Source organism: Hyperolius riggenbachi, chromosome 8, assembly GCF_040937935.1.
Source record: "Hyperolius riggenbachi isolate aHypRig1 chromosome 8, aHypRig1.pri, whole genome shotgun sequence".
NCBI lineage: Eukaryota > Metazoa > Chordata > Amphibia > Anura > Hyperoliidae > Hyperolius > Hyperolius riggenbachi.
This window is the reverse complement of record NC_090653.1, coordinates 63,588,476-63,606,178: the sequence shown is the minus strand read 5'-3', so window position 1 is coordinate 63,606,178 and position 17,703 is coordinate 63,588,476. Positions and strand designations below refer to the sequence as shown.

At 46.0% G+C, this 17,703-nt stretch overlaps 1 protein-coding gene across 32 annotated transcripts in view; it reads left to right on the top strand.

Annotated features, from left to right (window-relative positions):
* LOC137528845 (leucine-rich repeat and fibronectin type III domain-containing protein 1-like protein) overlaps nucleotides 1–17,703 on the top strand; it is a 688,143-nt gene that overhangs the window by 596,125 nt on the left and 74,315 nt on the right. For all 32 annotated transcript variants that reach the window (XM_068250501.1, XM_068250500.1, XM_068250499.1 and 29 more), the window contains one exon: nucleotides 3,139–4,536. In XM_068250501.1, the coding sequence (XP_068106602.1) occupies nucleotides 3,149–4,536 (1,388 nt within the window). In that variant the 5' untranslated portion in view covers nucleotides 3,139–3,148. The remainder of the gene's footprint in view (nucleotides 1–3,138; nucleotides 4,537–17,703) is intronic.

Below are 17,703 nucleotides of genomic sequence, written 5' to 3'. Positions count from 1 at the left end.
ATCACCAGGCGCCTGTAGGCACATGCCTACAATGGCTTATGGTAAATCCGGCCCTGCCCTCATGGTTTTGGTAGTTTAAAGAGAATCTGTATTGTTAAAATCGCACAAAAGTAAACATAGCAGTGCGTTAGGGGACATCTCCTATTACCCTCTGTCACAATTTCGCCGCTTCTCGCCGCATTAAAAGTGGTTAAAAACAGCTTTAAAAAGTTTGTTTATAAACAAACAAAATGGCCAGCAAAACAGGAAGTAGGTTGATGTACAGTATGTCCACACATAGAAAATGCATCCATACACAAGCAGGCTGTATACACCCTTCCTTTTGAATCTCAAGAGATCATTTGTGTGTTTCTTTCCCCCTGCAGTTCTCATGCACTGACGTTTCAGGCTGCTCGTTTCTTCCTGCAAACAGCTTTGCCTTTGTCTGTAATTCCTTAGTATGTGAAAGCCCAGCCAGCTCAGAGGACGATTTATCCAGCTTGTAAAAGATAAGAGAGAAGAGAGAAGCTGCTCTAATCCTAAATAACACACAGGCAGTGTGCATAGAGGGGCCTGGAAGGGGGAGTTCATAGCAGAACCACAACACTGAAGAACTTGGCAGCCTTCCAGACACAGGCCGACAAGTCTGACAGGGGAAAGATGCATTGATTTATTACAGAGACTGTGATAGTAGAAAGTGCTGCAGTAAGCCAGAACACATTAGAATAGCATTTGGAACTTGTAGGATGATAAAAAACAGGATGCAATTTTTGTTACGGAGTCTCTTTAAAGTGAACCTGAACTCAGAACTTCCTCTCTGCTCTATGCACACACAATTGTCTATCAGATAGACCAGTCAAATTGATTATTTCCAACAGGTCCAATCTGATTTCTAATTGTTTTTCTGATCTATTGTCTAATCACTTCTAAACAAAATCAATCAGATAAATGATTGGAGATCAGATCGGACCTGTTGGAAATAATCAGTTGGACTGTCGATCTGACAGAAAATTCATCAGTACCATAATACGTTCTGCTGGGCATGCTCTAAACAGACACAACTATTGTCTCTTCCCACACCCTTTAAGGTGGCCATACATTGGTCGATTTGCCATCAGATTCGACCAACAGATAGATCCCTCTATCAGAGAGGGATTGTATGGCCACCTTTACTGCAAACAGATTGTGAATAGATTTCAGCATGAAGCCAATCACAATCGGTGGTGGTGGTGCTGCCGCTGCCCCCCCCCCCCCCCCCCCCCGCATACATTACCTGCTCCGGCCGGCACGAGTCCTCCTGGTCACCGATGTCTCTTCTCCGCTGGGTTCCGGACCGGCTGGCTTCACTTCTTTCTGTCCGGGAAAGTTTAAACAGTAGAGGACGCTCTACTGTTTAAACTTCCTGCCAGGACAGGAAGTTCAGTGAAGCTTCAGACCTGGAGCCCAGTGGAGAAGAGACAGCGGTGACCGAGAGGACTCGCGCCGGCCGGAGCAGGTAATGTACTGCCGATGTATTGCGTCGGTCGTCGGGCATTGGAACGCCGCTATCGACGCACTCCTGACCTGCCAGCGATCGAGCAAAATCTTCCGCACGGACGGCTCAACGGGAATCAATGGGAACGATTGATTCCAGGCGGAAATCAATCGTTTACGCAAAGATTTCACAGCAAATTCGATCACAGTGATCGAATCTGCTGTATATCGGCGGGATTAGTGCACTTTCTTTTTTTATTGGGAAGCTTAGCAATCTATGAGGAGAAAGTGATTACATTGTCTTTTATTTACATTTCCTTATCAGCCTCAATTGTTTACATTTCCTTATCAGCCACAATTATCTCAGCTACATGCTTCACAGAAGCTGAGAAATGAGAGAAATGGTCAGTTGATACTATTTAATACATCAATAGACTGTAGCATCTGTGCAGTGAAATGCAGTGGCAGCTTTCAGAGCATATAAATTGTAGTTTAGGAACATGTAATTTGTAAACAGAGGCAATAATTCATGCGCAAAAGCAAATGTGATAGTAACTGCATGGGTAATAAAAAGTAGAAAAACATGTTATGAGCTCAGGAATCTCCTCTGCCATGGCAGAGCAGCTAATGTGTAAACATAGTATGTTAACAATATGTCTGCTTCTATGAAAGCAGGAAGTAGACACACTGCAGATTTATTGCAGGATTTGTATGAGCAAAGAAAGAAATGTTTTTCTATACAGGTTATTATGCTGTTGTGTATCGGTTATGCCTAGTACACACAATGCAATTTTATTAGTATTATTTATTGTATTTATAAAGTGCCAACATGTTACGCAGCGCTGCACAATCGATAAATGGGGTTAATATACAAGAAACTCACAACAAAACAAGATCATTCAAATGTTTTTGATAACAGTAGTTCAGTGTCTTTGATCAAAATAGAGTCTGTTCTGGTCTGTTACAGGGGTGTCCGACACAGTGAGATTACATAATCAAGCTGGAAACACTAGTGGAGAGGGCCCTGCCAGAGGCTTACAATCTAAAGGGGCCCATACACCTAACGATTTTCCCGCCAATATACTTGGCTATTTAAGTGGTTTAGAAAACAGGACCGTATCGGACCCAGTGGGTCGAATAGCTCAGAGAAGCTCTTTTGCATAGATAGCAACTAAAGTTTTTTTTTAACTCTTCCTGTACTAGAAAACAATATTACACACTTTTGTTTGCTACTACTTTGCTGAAGTAGACAGAAATCCCCCATCTCAGTGGTCCGTTCTACTGCGCAGGCGCCGGAGCCGGGAAGGTAAATATTTACATCGCCGACGTTCGGAGGGGCACAGCGGGACCCCCGTGGGACGCAGGAGGATGGGGGAATCCTCGTTAGGATCCGGAGGCTTCCCCCTCCCTAGGTGAGTACCCCCCAGGGGCTGTTTTTCTCAGTACAGGTTTTCTTTAAGCCTTTTCTGCAGGCCTGGGAGTCAGCAGCCATTATGTCAATTTATAGGTCTGGGTCACTTTCATTGCAGCTGATGTGTTTTTAAGTACAAGTTCCATTATATGCATATAATATACTAAATGAGTCCCATTGATATCATATGCTTAATTTATGTTCTCCAGATTGACTTCAGAGGCATGTAAGGTAGCATGATGTGTAACCAATGTCTGTGTGTGTCTCTTTTGTAGCTCCTGCAACATGAAGCGGATCGGCCTCTGGATCTTCACCCTCACACTAGGTGTAGCAGCTGCACAGGCACAGTTTTGCCCCAAGCGATGCCTGTGCCAGAACCTTGCACCGTCTATGGCCATTTTGTGTGCCAAAACTGGACTATTATTTATACCCTCGGTGATTGATCGCCGGACAGTGGAGCTAAGACTGACCGACAACTTCATCACAGTCATTCGTAGGAAGGATTTCACCAACATGACCCGATTACTCCACCTCACGTTATCCCGAAACACCATCAGCCACATCACACCGTACACCTTTGCCGATCTGCGTGGACTACGTGCTTTACACCTGGACAACAACCGCATTCTCTCTGTAGGTGATGAGCAGCTCAAGGGACTACTAAACCTTAGACATCTTATCCTCAGCAACAACCAGCTCAGCAACATCTCACCAAATTCATTCCACGATTTTGTGGCCACCCTGGAAGATCTAGACCTTTCCTACAACAATTTGGCCCAGGTTCCTTGGCAGACTATAGCCAAATTGACTAACGTGAACTCTCTGAGCCTTGACCATAATCTAATTGACTTTGTTCCAGGAGGAGTGTTTACAAACCTTCACAAACTGGCCAGACTGGACATGACATCCAACAAATTAAAGACTATTCCCCCAGACCCCCTGTTCCTACGTATCCCAGTTTATGCCAAGTCCAAAGGTTCACCACTGTCATCACTGGTACTGGGATTTGGGGGAAACCCTTTGCATTGTAATTGTGAGCTTCTCTGGCTCCGAAGGCTGACTAGGGAGGATGATTTGGAAACATGTGCATCCCCCGTGAGCCTTCTAGGAAAATATTTTTGGAGTATATCGGAGGATGAGTTTATGTGTGACCCTCCTGTTGTCACCCACCACTCTTCTCACACCATAGTTATGGAGGGAGAGGAGGTCGTCCTGAAGTGCAAAGCAGTGGGTGACCCTGAGCCGACTATTCACTGGGTGTCACCTGATGGGAAGGTGGTTTCCAATTCATCTCGAGCAGCATCTTTTGAAAACGGAACCCTAGAGATTACCATCACTACTGTAAGAGACACTGGCCAGTTTACTTGCATCGCTTCCAACACTGCTGGGGATGCAACGGCATCTGTAGAGTTGACTGTAAGCCCCCTACCTCATCCAGCCAATGCCAGCCAAAGGGGGCAAAGACCAGATAAAGGCCCCTCTGATATCCTCACACCAGCTAAGCCTGGAGCTTCCATGAATGACAGTGTTGGCCATCCTGAGCGGAAGGTCGTCGTTGCCGAGCTGAGTCACAACTCTGTTCTTATACAGTGGTTTTTAGATCGGAACATTCCTGGGATTCGAATGTACCAAGTGCAGTATAACAGTTCTACAGATGAGAGTCTCATTTACAGGTGAGTAACACATGATAAGGAAAGATATGTAGCATGTGTCATATGTATGGATTTTAACCATGATTGGTATTTTTTTTTCTCAAGGCAGAACCCACCCACTCCTTTATCTCTTGAGCTGTAACTGTTGCACTTGCACTAATCATTGAGAAGCCGTCACCATAGAAGGCTGGCTTCTTGTAAAAGTTTTAACACACACCTGATCAAAGTAATTCACAGAAATAACTTTATTGGAGGCGATAAATATAAATATATATCTATCGGCCGCCAATTAGGCTGATAAGCTGACAATACTATGTGATAAATGCATTGAAGGTTATTTTATATGTACACTAGCCAACCCGCGTCGTAGCATACGCCGCATCTATCTATCTAATAGAGTACGTGCCTCAATCTTGAAGCAAGAAGAAGTAGGCTTTCCATGAGAAAATGTATGCATGCTCAAACACCAAGTTTAACCCTAGCAAGTCTGGCTTTGCAAATCCAGCCTAATTGGATATTCATGAGGCAATGCTCATGCAAATATGCATTTGCTTTCGCATGCCAAACTATGCAGGGTCAAAAAACCAATACTGCAAAGTGCTCTCTCGCTGCCTGGGAACCACAGCGGCACCCCGGAGTGGCAGGCTGGGTGGCGCAGCTGCCCCCGCCCCCCCCCCCCCCCAAGCGTGGCCAGCGCTGGGGAGAGCCGTCCGCACCCACCTCCTAATATTAAAAACAGCCACTTACCTTAACGTCCATTGGGTTCTGCTACATGCGCATTAATTTTCTCATGGAAAGCATTTTGTGCAGTTTGTATCCTTTGGAGGCAGGTGGCGGATGGCTTGCTCCGGTGGTGTGAACCCTGGAGTGAGTGCGCCTGTCCTCCCCCCCCCCCCTCTGGAGTGCTGTATGTGAGCCAGCCCTGAGCTCTAAAGCTCGGGGTGACCCATGCTTCTCTCCTTTCTCATGTGGTGCCCACAAATTAATGCGCATGTAGCAGAACGCAATGGACGTTAAGGTAAGTGCCTGTTTTTAATATTGGGAGGTGGGTGCAGACGGCTCTCCCCGGCGCTGGCCAAACTTGGGGGGGTCGTCCACGCCACCCAGCCTCCCCCTCCGGGGTGCCGCTGTGGTTTCCAGGCAGTGAGAGAGCCTGGGACCCTGCGGTCCCCCAGTTGTATAAAAAGGGGGCATTGGGAATCCTCCCCGTGGCGCTCCTGGAGGCCTGGAGCACACCAAAAACTAAGCCGGATAGTGCTAATGTAGCATGTAGCAGGGTGACTGCTTTGTGGTATTGGTTTGTGCATGTATTTGCATGAGCATTGCCTCATGAATATCCAATTAGGCCAGATTTGCAATGTCAGACTTGCTAGGGTAAGGCCTCTTTTCCATGGACTGTGAATAGGCAGTGAAATGGCTCTCAAACTCTCACAACTGCTCACTGCTACCTGGTAACTGCTCACTGCTGCCTGGTAACTGCTCGCTGCTGCCTGGTAACTGCTTGCTGCTGCCTGGTAACTGCTTGTTGCTGCCTGGTAACTGCTTGTTGCTGCCTGATAACTGCTTGTTGCTGCCTGGTAACTGCTTGTTGCTGCCTGGTATCTGCTCACTGCTGCCTGGTAACTGCTTGCTGCTGCCTGGTAACTGCTTGCTGCTGCCTGGTAACTGCTTGCTGCTGCCTGGTAACTGCTTGCTGCTGCCTGGTAACTGCTTGCTGCTGCCTGGTAACTGCTTGCTGCTGCCTGGTAACTGCTTGTTGCTGCTGCCTGGTAACTGCTTGTTGCTGCCTGGTAACTGCTTGTTGCTGCCTGGTATCTGCTCACTGCTGCCTGGTAACTGCTCGCTGGTGCCTGGTAACTGCTTGTTGCTGCCTGGTATCTGCTCACTGCTGACTGATAACTGCTTGCTGCTGCCTGGTAACTGCTTGTTGCTGCCTGGTATCTGCTCACTGCTGCCTGGTAACCACTTGCTGAGCACACAGCTCAACAGTCCGTGGAAAAGAGGCCTTAAACTTGGTGTTTGATCACGCATAAATTTTCTCATGCAAAGTACTTCTTCTTCTTGTTTGAAGGTTGAGGCACTTAGTCTATTATATATATAGATTTGCCCCTTAGCACTGTAGCACTCTAGCACTGGGCACTTTAATCACCCCTGACAAATCTCCCCCTTGAGGGAGTAAAACATGTAAGTTTTTTTGTGTGGGGTAGTGCACATTTATTTTAGCAGTGTGGTTGAGGGAAACATCCTAGTATGCAATTTTGACTGGGAGAGACTTGGTGCTTCCGTGCTCCCTACCCATTGTATTTTCAATCACCATAAGATTTTTTCACTCAACAACTATGTTTTTAAATAGATTAATGTAAAGTTACATTTTATATTTATCTCCTCCATTACGGTTATTTCAGTGATTTTTCTTTTGTAAAAAATCCCATTAAACTTATTAACATGTACTAGCCGACCCGCGGCGTAGCATACGCCGCATAAGAGGGTAGAGGGCAGGAAGGGGGTATTGGGCACAGCGGTGGGGAGGGGGGTTGGACCCTCCCTCAACTGGGTCCCCCATGTGTGCTCTACCTCCAGCTTAAGCTCGGCAGGAACCCCCCCCCCCTTACATGGGTCCCCCATGTGCACTCCCACTCCAGCTCAAGCTCAACAGTAACGCCCCCCTCACCTTGGTCCCCCGTGTGCACTCCCCCTCCTGCTTAAGCACAGCAGAAGCCTCCACTATTAGTAAGAAGCAGCGGGCGGGGATGACTACTACTGTATTCCATCGTGCGTTCCACTGTCGCCACTTCCTGCAATGCCGCACACTGTATTGGTGTAATTTGCCTTTTTAAAACAGAAGGAAATCTGCAATAATGCAGCTATAAGTGAACATTTGTGGTTACCCACAAAGCACTGCTACTAAATATGAAAATGACCCCTTTTCCCCCTTGGTAAGCCAAGTAAGCATCCAGAGCCGCTGGTGTATAGCAAGCATATAGCTTTAAATTTTACACAGTCATATCAAACCCACATGTAGACAGCCTGTTTCAGACTTTTGGTCTTCATCAGTACATGGCAGGGATTGATACGGCTGTATGAGACAGGGCTTGGACCAATACAACAGAGTAACCAAGCAGCTCAGGGTGACCCAAACCACTCGTAATGTATAGGGGGATAAAAGGGACCAAAAAGACCTCCTACTGATAAAAGCAAAGCTTGGTGTAATTTGCCTTCCTAAAACTGAAAGAAATATGCAATTATTCAGCTATAAGTGAACATTTGTGCTTACCCACAATGCACTGCTACTAAATATGCAAATAATTCCTTTTTCCCCTTAGTAAGCCAAGCATGCATCTAGAACCACTGGTGTATAGCAAGCCTATAGCTTTAAATTTTACACAGCCATATCAAACCCACATGTGACAGCCTGTTTCAGACTTTTGTTCCTCATCAGCACATGACAGAGATTGATACAGCTGTATGAGATAGGGCTTGGACCAGCACAACAGAGTAACCAAGCAGCTCAGGGTGACCCAAACCACTCGGAATGTATAGGTGGATAAAAGGGACCAAAAAGACCTCCTACTAAAAAAATCAAAGCTTGGTGTAATTTGCCTTCTTAAAGGACTTCCGAGGCCAAAATCTGCCCCCAAAACGTAAAAAAAGTGAACTACCTGCATGACTTTGTAAGGCAAGGAGGACGCTGTCCGCGCCCTCCATGCCGTTCCGCCTGGTCCCCTCTGCTCAATAGCCCCCCGAAAGGCTGTGACCCCACGGTCCGGGTCGGTATCTGCAGCCTGCATAATGATGGCCGCCGGAGCTGGCCACAGCTGCGCAGTCCGCATAGTTGTTGACCCCCGATCCACGTAACAGGCAGCGTGGATCGGAGGGTTGGCCCTAGAGCTGCGCAGCCGCAGTAGCAGCCGTGGCCAGCTCCGGCGGCCATCATTATGCAGGCTGCAGATACCGACCCGGACCGTGGGGTCGCAGTCTTTCGGGGGGCTATTGAGCAGAGGGGACCAGGCGGAACGGCACAGAGGGCGCGGACGGCGTCCTCCGTGCCTTACAAAGTCATGCAGGTAGTTAATTTTTTTTACGTTTTCGGGGCAGATTTTGGCCTTGGAAGTCCTTTAAAAAAGAAGAAAATCTGCAATTATTCAGCTATAAGTGAACATTTGTGATTATCCACAATGCACCGCTACTAAATATGCAAATTATTCCTTTTCACCCTTAGTAAACCAAGCAAGCTTATTACTTTAAGTTTTACACAGTCATATCAAACCCACATGTAACAGCCTATTTCAGACCTTTGGTTCTCAACAGTACATAGCAGGGATTGATATGGCTGTATGAGATTGGGCTTGGACCAGTACAACAGAGTAACCAAGCAGCTCAGGGTGACCCAAACTACTAAGAATGTATAGGGGGATAAAATAGACCAAAAATCCCTCCTACTAAAAAAAAGCAAAGCTTGGTGTAATTTCCCTTCTTAAAACAGAAGCAAATCTGCAATAATTCCGCTATAAGGTGAACATTTGTGGTTACCCACAATGCACTGCTACTGAATATGCAAATTATCCCTCTTTGCCCTTGGTTTGATATGACACTACTTCTTCTTCTTGCTTGGACCAGCCCCTTCTTCTCGCTTGGACCGGCCCTGGGGGCAGGGCGCTACTTCTTCTACTTGTTTGAAGGTTGAGGCACTTACTCTATTATATATATAGATGTTGTAAATTGTTGGAGTGTATCTAGTGGCGGGATGGTGTACTGGTTAAGGGCTCTGCCTCTGACACAGGAGACCTGGGTTTGAATCTTGGCTCTTCCTGAATAGTAAGTCAGTTTATGTAAGAACGGTAATTAGTTTCGAGATACAAATAAGGTGGATCCACTAGATTTAGTATACCCCAGTCAGACTTTAAAAAATTATGAGACAAATGTTGGAGGCGTGGTGTGAGTCTGGGTGACTTTAAATATATGAGTTGGGACTGTGCTCAAATTCAAGCATTTTGGGATAAAGTTTTGTGCTTTATGAAAGATAAATTAAAGGACATCCGAGGTGAAAAAAAAATGATGAGAAAACAATTCAAAGACTGTTTGTTGGGCTTGATAGGTGATTGGGCTGTAAGTTGTCAGAGGAAATGACTGGTAGGACTGCTATTCCTATTCCTGCTAATCCTTTATGCTAAGAAATCAATATGGTTGGACTGGAAAAAACTACAGAACCTCCACTCCAACTTTGGATTAACTTGGTCAATGCAGCTCTCCTCTTGGACTTGGCAAATTCTGGGGGCGCACACTAAATGTAATAGAATCTTGGACCTATGGTGCCTTGACTCAATCACTACTAATCTATACATCTATCCTACTACTCTAGACTATATATGAGTAGGGATGGACAAACGTGTTTGCTGGTAAACGGTTCCTGGCAAATAACAACCATTCGCCAGTCGTATTTTACCACAAATTTTTACATACAAAATTAATGTTTAACATTGAAGTCAATGGCTGTAGTTAATAGCAAGCCCCCATACATACTAGAATCACCAAATTTGGAGGGTATGTTAAAGAGAGTAGTGGTAAAAAAGAGGGAAAAAAGACCTTGTAGTCTTTTAGAAAATCGATCTCAAATATGTCAAAGAAAAATGTTTTCTAAAGTCAGCAAATGACATCCTTCAGCAGAATTCAGGCTTGCTAAACTTAGTATCCTACTTAGTATACTTAGGGCTTGATTCACTAACCAGCGCTAAGACGGTTAGTGTGCCTTATCTGAGGTTAGTGTGCCTTATCTGAGGTTAGTAGTGTTGTCCGGATCATGAACGATTCGGATCTTTGATCCGAATCTATTTTGTGAGTCGAATCATCCGAATCATCAAAATGAGTGATTCGGATCGCAAAAGGGGCGGGGCCAGGAGTGACACGCCCCCTCTCAGCGGGCAGCGGGGTCCTGGAAGCAGAGCAGAGATGGATCGCTCTGTTGGATGGGACTCAGGGGAGCCAGCCTTGCAGGGACAGGTAGAGGGGACATGGATGCCACTGCCATATATGTGTAGAGCGCACATACTGGCTATAACTGCTGCTCATTACAGGCTGTCTGTTCCGTAGTGCTGCACAGTGATCACATTGGAAGCTTTTGGCTCAGCACAGCACAGCTCAGTAACTTTGCAGGCACTGTGATTGCAGCGTAATATGATCCTCCTGCACTCGGCACAGCTGCACTTATCTTTGGGGAATGCTTTCTTTCACTGTGCGACGTTTCCATTCAAGGTATACAGATGAGCATATAGGTGAAATATATGTAAAGCATATGATTGCAGCATGTGGGTATTGTGTGCAAACATTTATGCTCTCTGCTTCCCTCCTCCCTTCTCTGTCCACTCCCTGCCCTCTGTCCATCTTCTCCCCTTCTCTGTGTGTCCACCCCCCTCCCCTTCTCCTGCCCTGCTAGTCATTTCACCCCCGAATGCTTCCCTTGTAAAATGATCCGAGATTCGGATCAAAGATCCGGATCTTTTCAATGATCCGATTCGAATCATCCGGATCATTGAAAAGATCCGAACTTCCCATCTCTAGAGGTTAGTGTGCCTTATCTGAGGTTAGTGTGCCTTATCTGAGGTTAGTGTGCCTTATTTGAAGTTAGTTTGCCTTATCTGAGGTTAGTGTGCCTTATTTGAAGTTAGTGTGCCTTATCTGAGGTTAGTGTGCCTTACATGAGGTTAGTGTGTCTTATCTGAGTTAGTGTGCCTTATCTGAGGTTAGTGTGCCTTATCTGAGGTTAGTGTGCCTTATCTGAGGTTAGTGTGCCTTATTTGAAGTTAGTTTGCCTTATCTAAGGTTAGTGTGCCTTATTTGAAGTTAGTGTGCCTTATCTGAGGTTAGTGTGCCTTACATGAGGTTAGTGTGTCTTATCTGAGTTAGTGTGCATTATCTGAGGTTAGTGTGCCTTATCTGAGTTAAGAAAAACAAAAGTTTGCTTTCTTAAAACAGAAAGAATTTGCGATAATTCAGGTTGGAGTGAGCTTGAGATGTCTCCCAGAGCAACACTGCTGAATATATGCAAATTAACCATTGTACCTTTAGAAGCTAAACACACCTCCAGAACCGCTGGAATGCAATGATGTGTCAGCTTGTTAATTTGTACAGAGCCATAATAATCCAACATGCATACAGACTGTTTCGGATTGTTTGATCCTCATCAGTGCATGGCATGGATTAAATTGGCTTTATGCAGTAGGGCTTGTAACACCGAGAGGTACAGACTAACCAGCAAGCTCATGGTGACCCAGAACTCATTGGAGTGTGTAAGGGACAACAATGGTCCTAAAAGCCCCCTTACTAAGATGTTAAGAAAAACAAAAGTTTGCTTTCTTAAAACAGAAAGAATTTGCAATAATTCAGGTTGGAGTGAGCTTGAGATGTCTCCCAGAGCAACACTGCTGAATATATGCAAATTAACCATTGTACCCTTAGAAGCTAAACACACCTCCAGAACCGCTGGAATGCAATGATGTGTCAGCTTGTTAATTTGTACATAAGGGGGCTTTTAGGACCATTGTAGTCCCTTACACACTCCAATGAGTTCTGGGTCACCATGAGCTTGCTGGTTAGTCTGTACCTCTCGGTGTTACAAGCCCTACTGCATAGAGCCAAATTAATCCATGCCATGCACTGATGAGGATCAAACAATCCGAAACAGTCTGTATGCATATTGGATTATTATGGCTCTGTATTTGGGGGATGGATAAAGGCAGTGCACACAGACTCACCTAATAATGGTTCCAGGTGCTGCAGTTCCCTTCTGTACTCTCTGCACTGCCGCTTGCGGTAGTGCAGAGAATAGATGGGAACGCCGGCGCTCGGATCCATTATTACGTGAGTCTGTGCCTGCTTGTCTTTATCCTCCCTGCTGTGCTCACAATCAGTGTGGGGAGGAGGGAGATGCAGGGGGGGGGGGGTATTCTTTAACCTGGAGGGCACAAGATGGCCCCTGCCAGGAGAAAGATTAAAGTAAAAAAAAAAAAATAAGAATACCAAAACGTGGACAGTGCAATACATCTGTTATGTAAGTAGAGCAAGCATTTATCTACTTACATATGTATTTTTGTGGGGGGCATATGATGGCTAACAGTTGCTATTTAAAGGACCTTTTCATGGTTGCATTTTATTTCATTTTAACTCTTTGAGGAAAAGGATAATCATACCCCTATACCCATTTCAATCTGGCTATCCCAGCCTGCATGGGTGAGAGGGGGTAAAGTGGCTTGGAAAAGGGGACTTCACGTCATTTTTTTTTTGAGTTTAACTTTTTCATGGTCAAATCACAGTTACATTTAAAAAATGACAAGGTGTCCCCCCTCCCAAGCCTCTCTAACCCCTTGTCACCCATGCAGGCTGGGATAGACAGATTACGGAGCCTGGACTGTGTGGGACACCGTAGTCTGAGCTATACCAGCCACAAGGTCCATTAAATCGTGGGCTCTGGAACAGAGGGGTGGCCCCAGAAACCCGCCCCTCCCCAGGTGAAATGAGTAAGGGGTACTTATGTACCCCTTACCCATTTCCACAAATAGTTGACATAAAAGAAAAACCGCAACCACGAAAAAAGTTCTTTAATGTTCTAAATTAACCATAAATACTTTTTATTACTCCCTCGACAGTATCCTCGGAAATGATCCAGCGCCATATACTCTATACTCGATGAAAGACTGAGAACACCCCACGCGTCGATACCTGCCCTGACGACCAATGACCAGCACCGCACACGTCAATCCCATTCCCAGCCCTTGACCTGGACTTAGTATAGCAAGCCCCAGAGCAATGGCATTCTGAATTCTGCTGCAGAATGTCATTTTGCTGACTTTAAAAAACATTTTTTTCTTTGAAGTATTCAAAATAGTTTTTTTTAAAAACGACTGGGTCTTTCTGAATGTTATCTTGTTCTCACTATTCTCCTCAACATTCCCTCCAAATTGTGTGATTCTAGCATGTACAGGGGCTTTTCTAATAACCGCTAACGTTTTTCGACATTTTCTTGCCATTAAATTCAATGAGGCTTGCCGCAAGCATTAGTTTCACAAATTTTCGTGGTAAAATATGCAAACGCTGTTCGGCCTTCCCTATATATGAGTAGGTGCCTTGAAAACTTGCTTTCAGGGCCGGTTCTCTCATGAGAGGTGAAACATTTGCATTAGGCGCAGAAATTACAGAGGCAGCATGTTTGTACTGTTTTTACACTAACAGCAGTCAGAGTAGGAGGAGAAGCGAGAGGAGAATGAGGTGAAGAGGGCATCATTGGGGAAAAGCAGCTTGTTGTGCTGTGTGAGGAGTCTGGCAGTGAGTGAGGAGGGGGGAGACAGGAGAGCAGCAGTCTTTCATTTGACTTGCACAGCAGAAAGGAGGAGGTGACACTGCTGTCCTGAGGAGGAGGAATGGAGAAGCTGAGGGTGAGCAGTTTTTTTTGTCACAGACTCACAGCCAGGCAGTGTGCTATTGTGTTGAGCTGCAGCATGTCATGTGAGAACATTAAATGAATCAAAGCAAATTGTTGGGTGCTTTGTGGTCATTCTAAAGTAGATGGGAGGGGGGGGGGGACAACCTCACAGGTTTGCCTTATATTTATTACCAGCCATAAACGCAAGGTTGATCACTGCTGAGGGAGGGGGACAGATAGGGAGACACGCTGGATGGCATTTACACAAGACCAGGGCCGGTTCTACACTTTTTGCTGCCTGGTGCAAACTTGTGAGGATGAGCCCCCCTCCCCTTCCCCGATTTGGAATGACCGCACAGCACCCGACAATTTGCTTTGCTTTATTTAATGTTCTCACATGAGATGCTGCAGCTCAACACAATAGCACACTGGCTGGCTGTGAATCTGCTCACCCTCAGCTAGTCAGCCGTCCTCCATTCCCCCTCAGTCAGGACAGCAGTGCCACCTCCTCCCTTCTGCTGTGCAAGTCAAATAAAACACTGCTGCTCTCCTGCCTCTCCCCTCCTCGCTCACTGTCAGACTCCTCACACAGCATAACAAGCTGCTTTTCCCTAATGATGACCTCCTCTTCTGTTAGCGTAAACACAGCTCCAACATGCTGCCCCTGTAATCTCTGTGCCTGATGCAAATGTTTCACCTTGCTTCATGAGAGAGCCAGCCCTGCACAAGACAAAGGGTGTTTTGGGGGAGGTAGCTGCCCACTGCAAGCAATTGTAAAGAGAGAAAAAAATTCTCTCTTGATAGCCAGCCAGTCAGGAAAGAATGTCAGTCTGCTCTCAGGTCCAAGAGCAGCACCATAATCCAGCAAGCACAAAAGTCCTTTTCCCGGGGGTAAATTAAAATGCACTTCAGCAACCAATGATTACTGCATGTAGCACGCGCAATCATCATTGGATGAGAACACAGTCATCTCAGTGGGAAGCTCGCCTACAGTCCCACAATGCTATGCTTGTCCACCGCTGCACAGTTCACTAAAAGTGGGGCTTAACCCCCCCCCCCCCAGAAAAAACCTGGAGAGAGGACATTTAACCATTTAATTTCTGAAAAAAATTAGCAATATATTTTAGATTATTATGTTTACTGCTGAGCTTTAACTAAAGTTTAAAGGTAGTCATACACTGGTCGATTTGCCATTAGATCGACCAGCTGACAGATCACTATCTGATCGAATCTGATCAGAGAGGGATCGTATGGCTGCCTTTACTGCAAACAGATTGTGAATCGATTTCAGCCTGAAACCGATCACAATCTGTTGAGCTGCTCCTGCCGCCTGTGCCCCCCCCCCCCCGTATACATTACCTGAAGCTGGCTTACCTGAAGCGCCCTCTATTTGAACTTCCTGGTCACTGCAGTGACACAGGAAGCGCCGGGATGGAGCCAGAACAGAGCGGTGCAGCGCGGAGAAGACGCCCGGGAGCCAGCGTCAGGTAATGTATACCTGATCGGATCGGCCGCCACTAGCGACACGCTCCCTACCCGCGGGCGATCGAGGGTAATTTTCCGCACGGCGCGATCGACGGACCAATCCGATTTCGGGAGGAAATCGGATCGCCGGGTGCGTTTAGCGCGAACGATTGGAAGCAGATTCGATCCCAGGATCGAATCTGCTGTCGAAACGGCCGCGAATCGGGCCAGTGTATGGCCACCTTTAGTCCGCTTCAAGCATGCAGATAGAATCAGATGTTTCTGACTGAAGTCTGACTAGATTTGTCTCAGGTCTGCAATTCAGACATTACCAATGCCAGAAAGATCCATAGGAGTGCTAGGAACTGGAATTGTTTAAAAGAAAATAATATAGTAGTCTCCTTTGTTCCCTTTAAAGAGAACCTGAAGTGGAAATAAACTGATAAAATAAACAATTGTATTTATCCTTACGCCCCTTGGTGTAGCCACAACAACACCCACTATGGAGAAAGGGTGGACAGTTGAGGCCCCTCTGCAGCTGCTCCACCTGTAATTACACCAGGATGAGAGGTAATGGAAGAAAACTCTATGATCTTCCATCCTTTCAGCATTTCAGACACATCCCAAGTTGTCATGACCCCTCGGCTCCATTAGCGATGCCTCAGCTCTGTTAGCGATACCCTTTCTAAACAAATTCCAGCGACAGCTTACCTCCATAAATATACATTCACCGAAGGTTCAGCCGTAATCAATTCAGAAGGCAGTCGAGTCCTATTTTCTCGGTTGCCTTTCCCCAGTCACTCAGCTGGCCCCCCATCTGCGACTGCAAGCTAAGAGCTATAATGTATGTGCATGTGTCGACTCCTGGCAATCCGATTGAGTATCTGGAGAGACGCTGTCTCTATGAGAAGACGGGGTCAGGTAAATTACAGCTTCCAGAGGCTCTCTCCTGTGAGGCAAGCAGCAAGTGGGCCGGGTGACTGGCGTAAAAAGAAAGGGGCAGGGCACTTACTACAGCAGAAAAGTAATCTTCCAGGGATAATACCCTGTACCCAGCGTGCTTATTTATCTGGGAATGTATTGAGATAGCGCAGGAGACAATGCTACAGCCTATCATCTTGACAATGAAAACAAGCCGCAGGTGCGTTTTAATATGTCACCTCTGTCCTTGCCGTCTGTGTGCTTTGAATTCTATAGCTTGCCGGCTCTCAAGGCTGTGAATACACAGCGTATAGTGCTCTATACTTATGGATGTGATGTTTGGCACAATGAACATTGCAGACGCATACCACCCAACTTTTTGCGATAATAAAGAGGGACACTTAAGCCACGCCCTAATCACACCCTTGACACTCCACTAGTCTTGCATACTATAAAGATTTAATAAGAAAAATATGTTTTTAAAAACGCTCATGAACCGCTCTTTTGTGCACCAGCCCATTAACTGAGATCCAATGTTATTGGCTAGTGCACACTTGAATGTGTTTTACCCATGCAGATAAAAACAGACAGCAGTGAAGCACTCTGCAGGAATTTTCTCTATCAATTACATTCGCTTCTGTGATAAAATGCACATGTTTTTTTCTTTATGTTTTCACACATACAGACACACATGGTATGCAGAAACCACATACAGAACACTGACAGATGAGTGTGCTCCCAACCTCAGCTTATTACACTCACTCTGTCCATCTCTGATGGAGCAAAACTGGCTCTGCAGACTTCTCCGGCATCATTACAGTACAGAGCACTTGGGGAGGGGTGAAGAGGCTTTGTACACAAGAGCCTGCTGCACACTGAATAGGGACTGTCTACAAATCTTTGTACGATTCCTTATCAGTGGCTGAGCAGATGCAGTCATTAGAACAACCGTGCAGAGATTAGAATGTTTTTTTCTCTCCCTGCCCTTAGTTGTCAGTCTCTCAGGACAGGTGAAAGAAACTTCTCCCCCCACGAGGCCCCCTGTAGCTTCTGGGCCCCCTGCATCTGCATCCCTTGCAGGGTCTATTATTATCTCCGCAGTAGAGTCTCATGCCAAAATCTGAAAGTCGATTTGCTGTGTGTGGTAGGAATAAATCCTTCCCTCCGATCAGATTCAAATCAGAGAAAGAGATCGATAGCTTTGCCACATTGGATGGCGATCTATGCGTTTATGGACACTTTTATGCCTGGGACCACTAGAGTGCTTTCAGCAGCAATTTGGAATTGCCGATGATTGAAGGTGAGTGTTTTGGCAAATGACATCACAGAAACCAGCTTTCATAGCGCCCTGCACCACCATGTGACGACAGGGTCATATACATAGTCTCTCC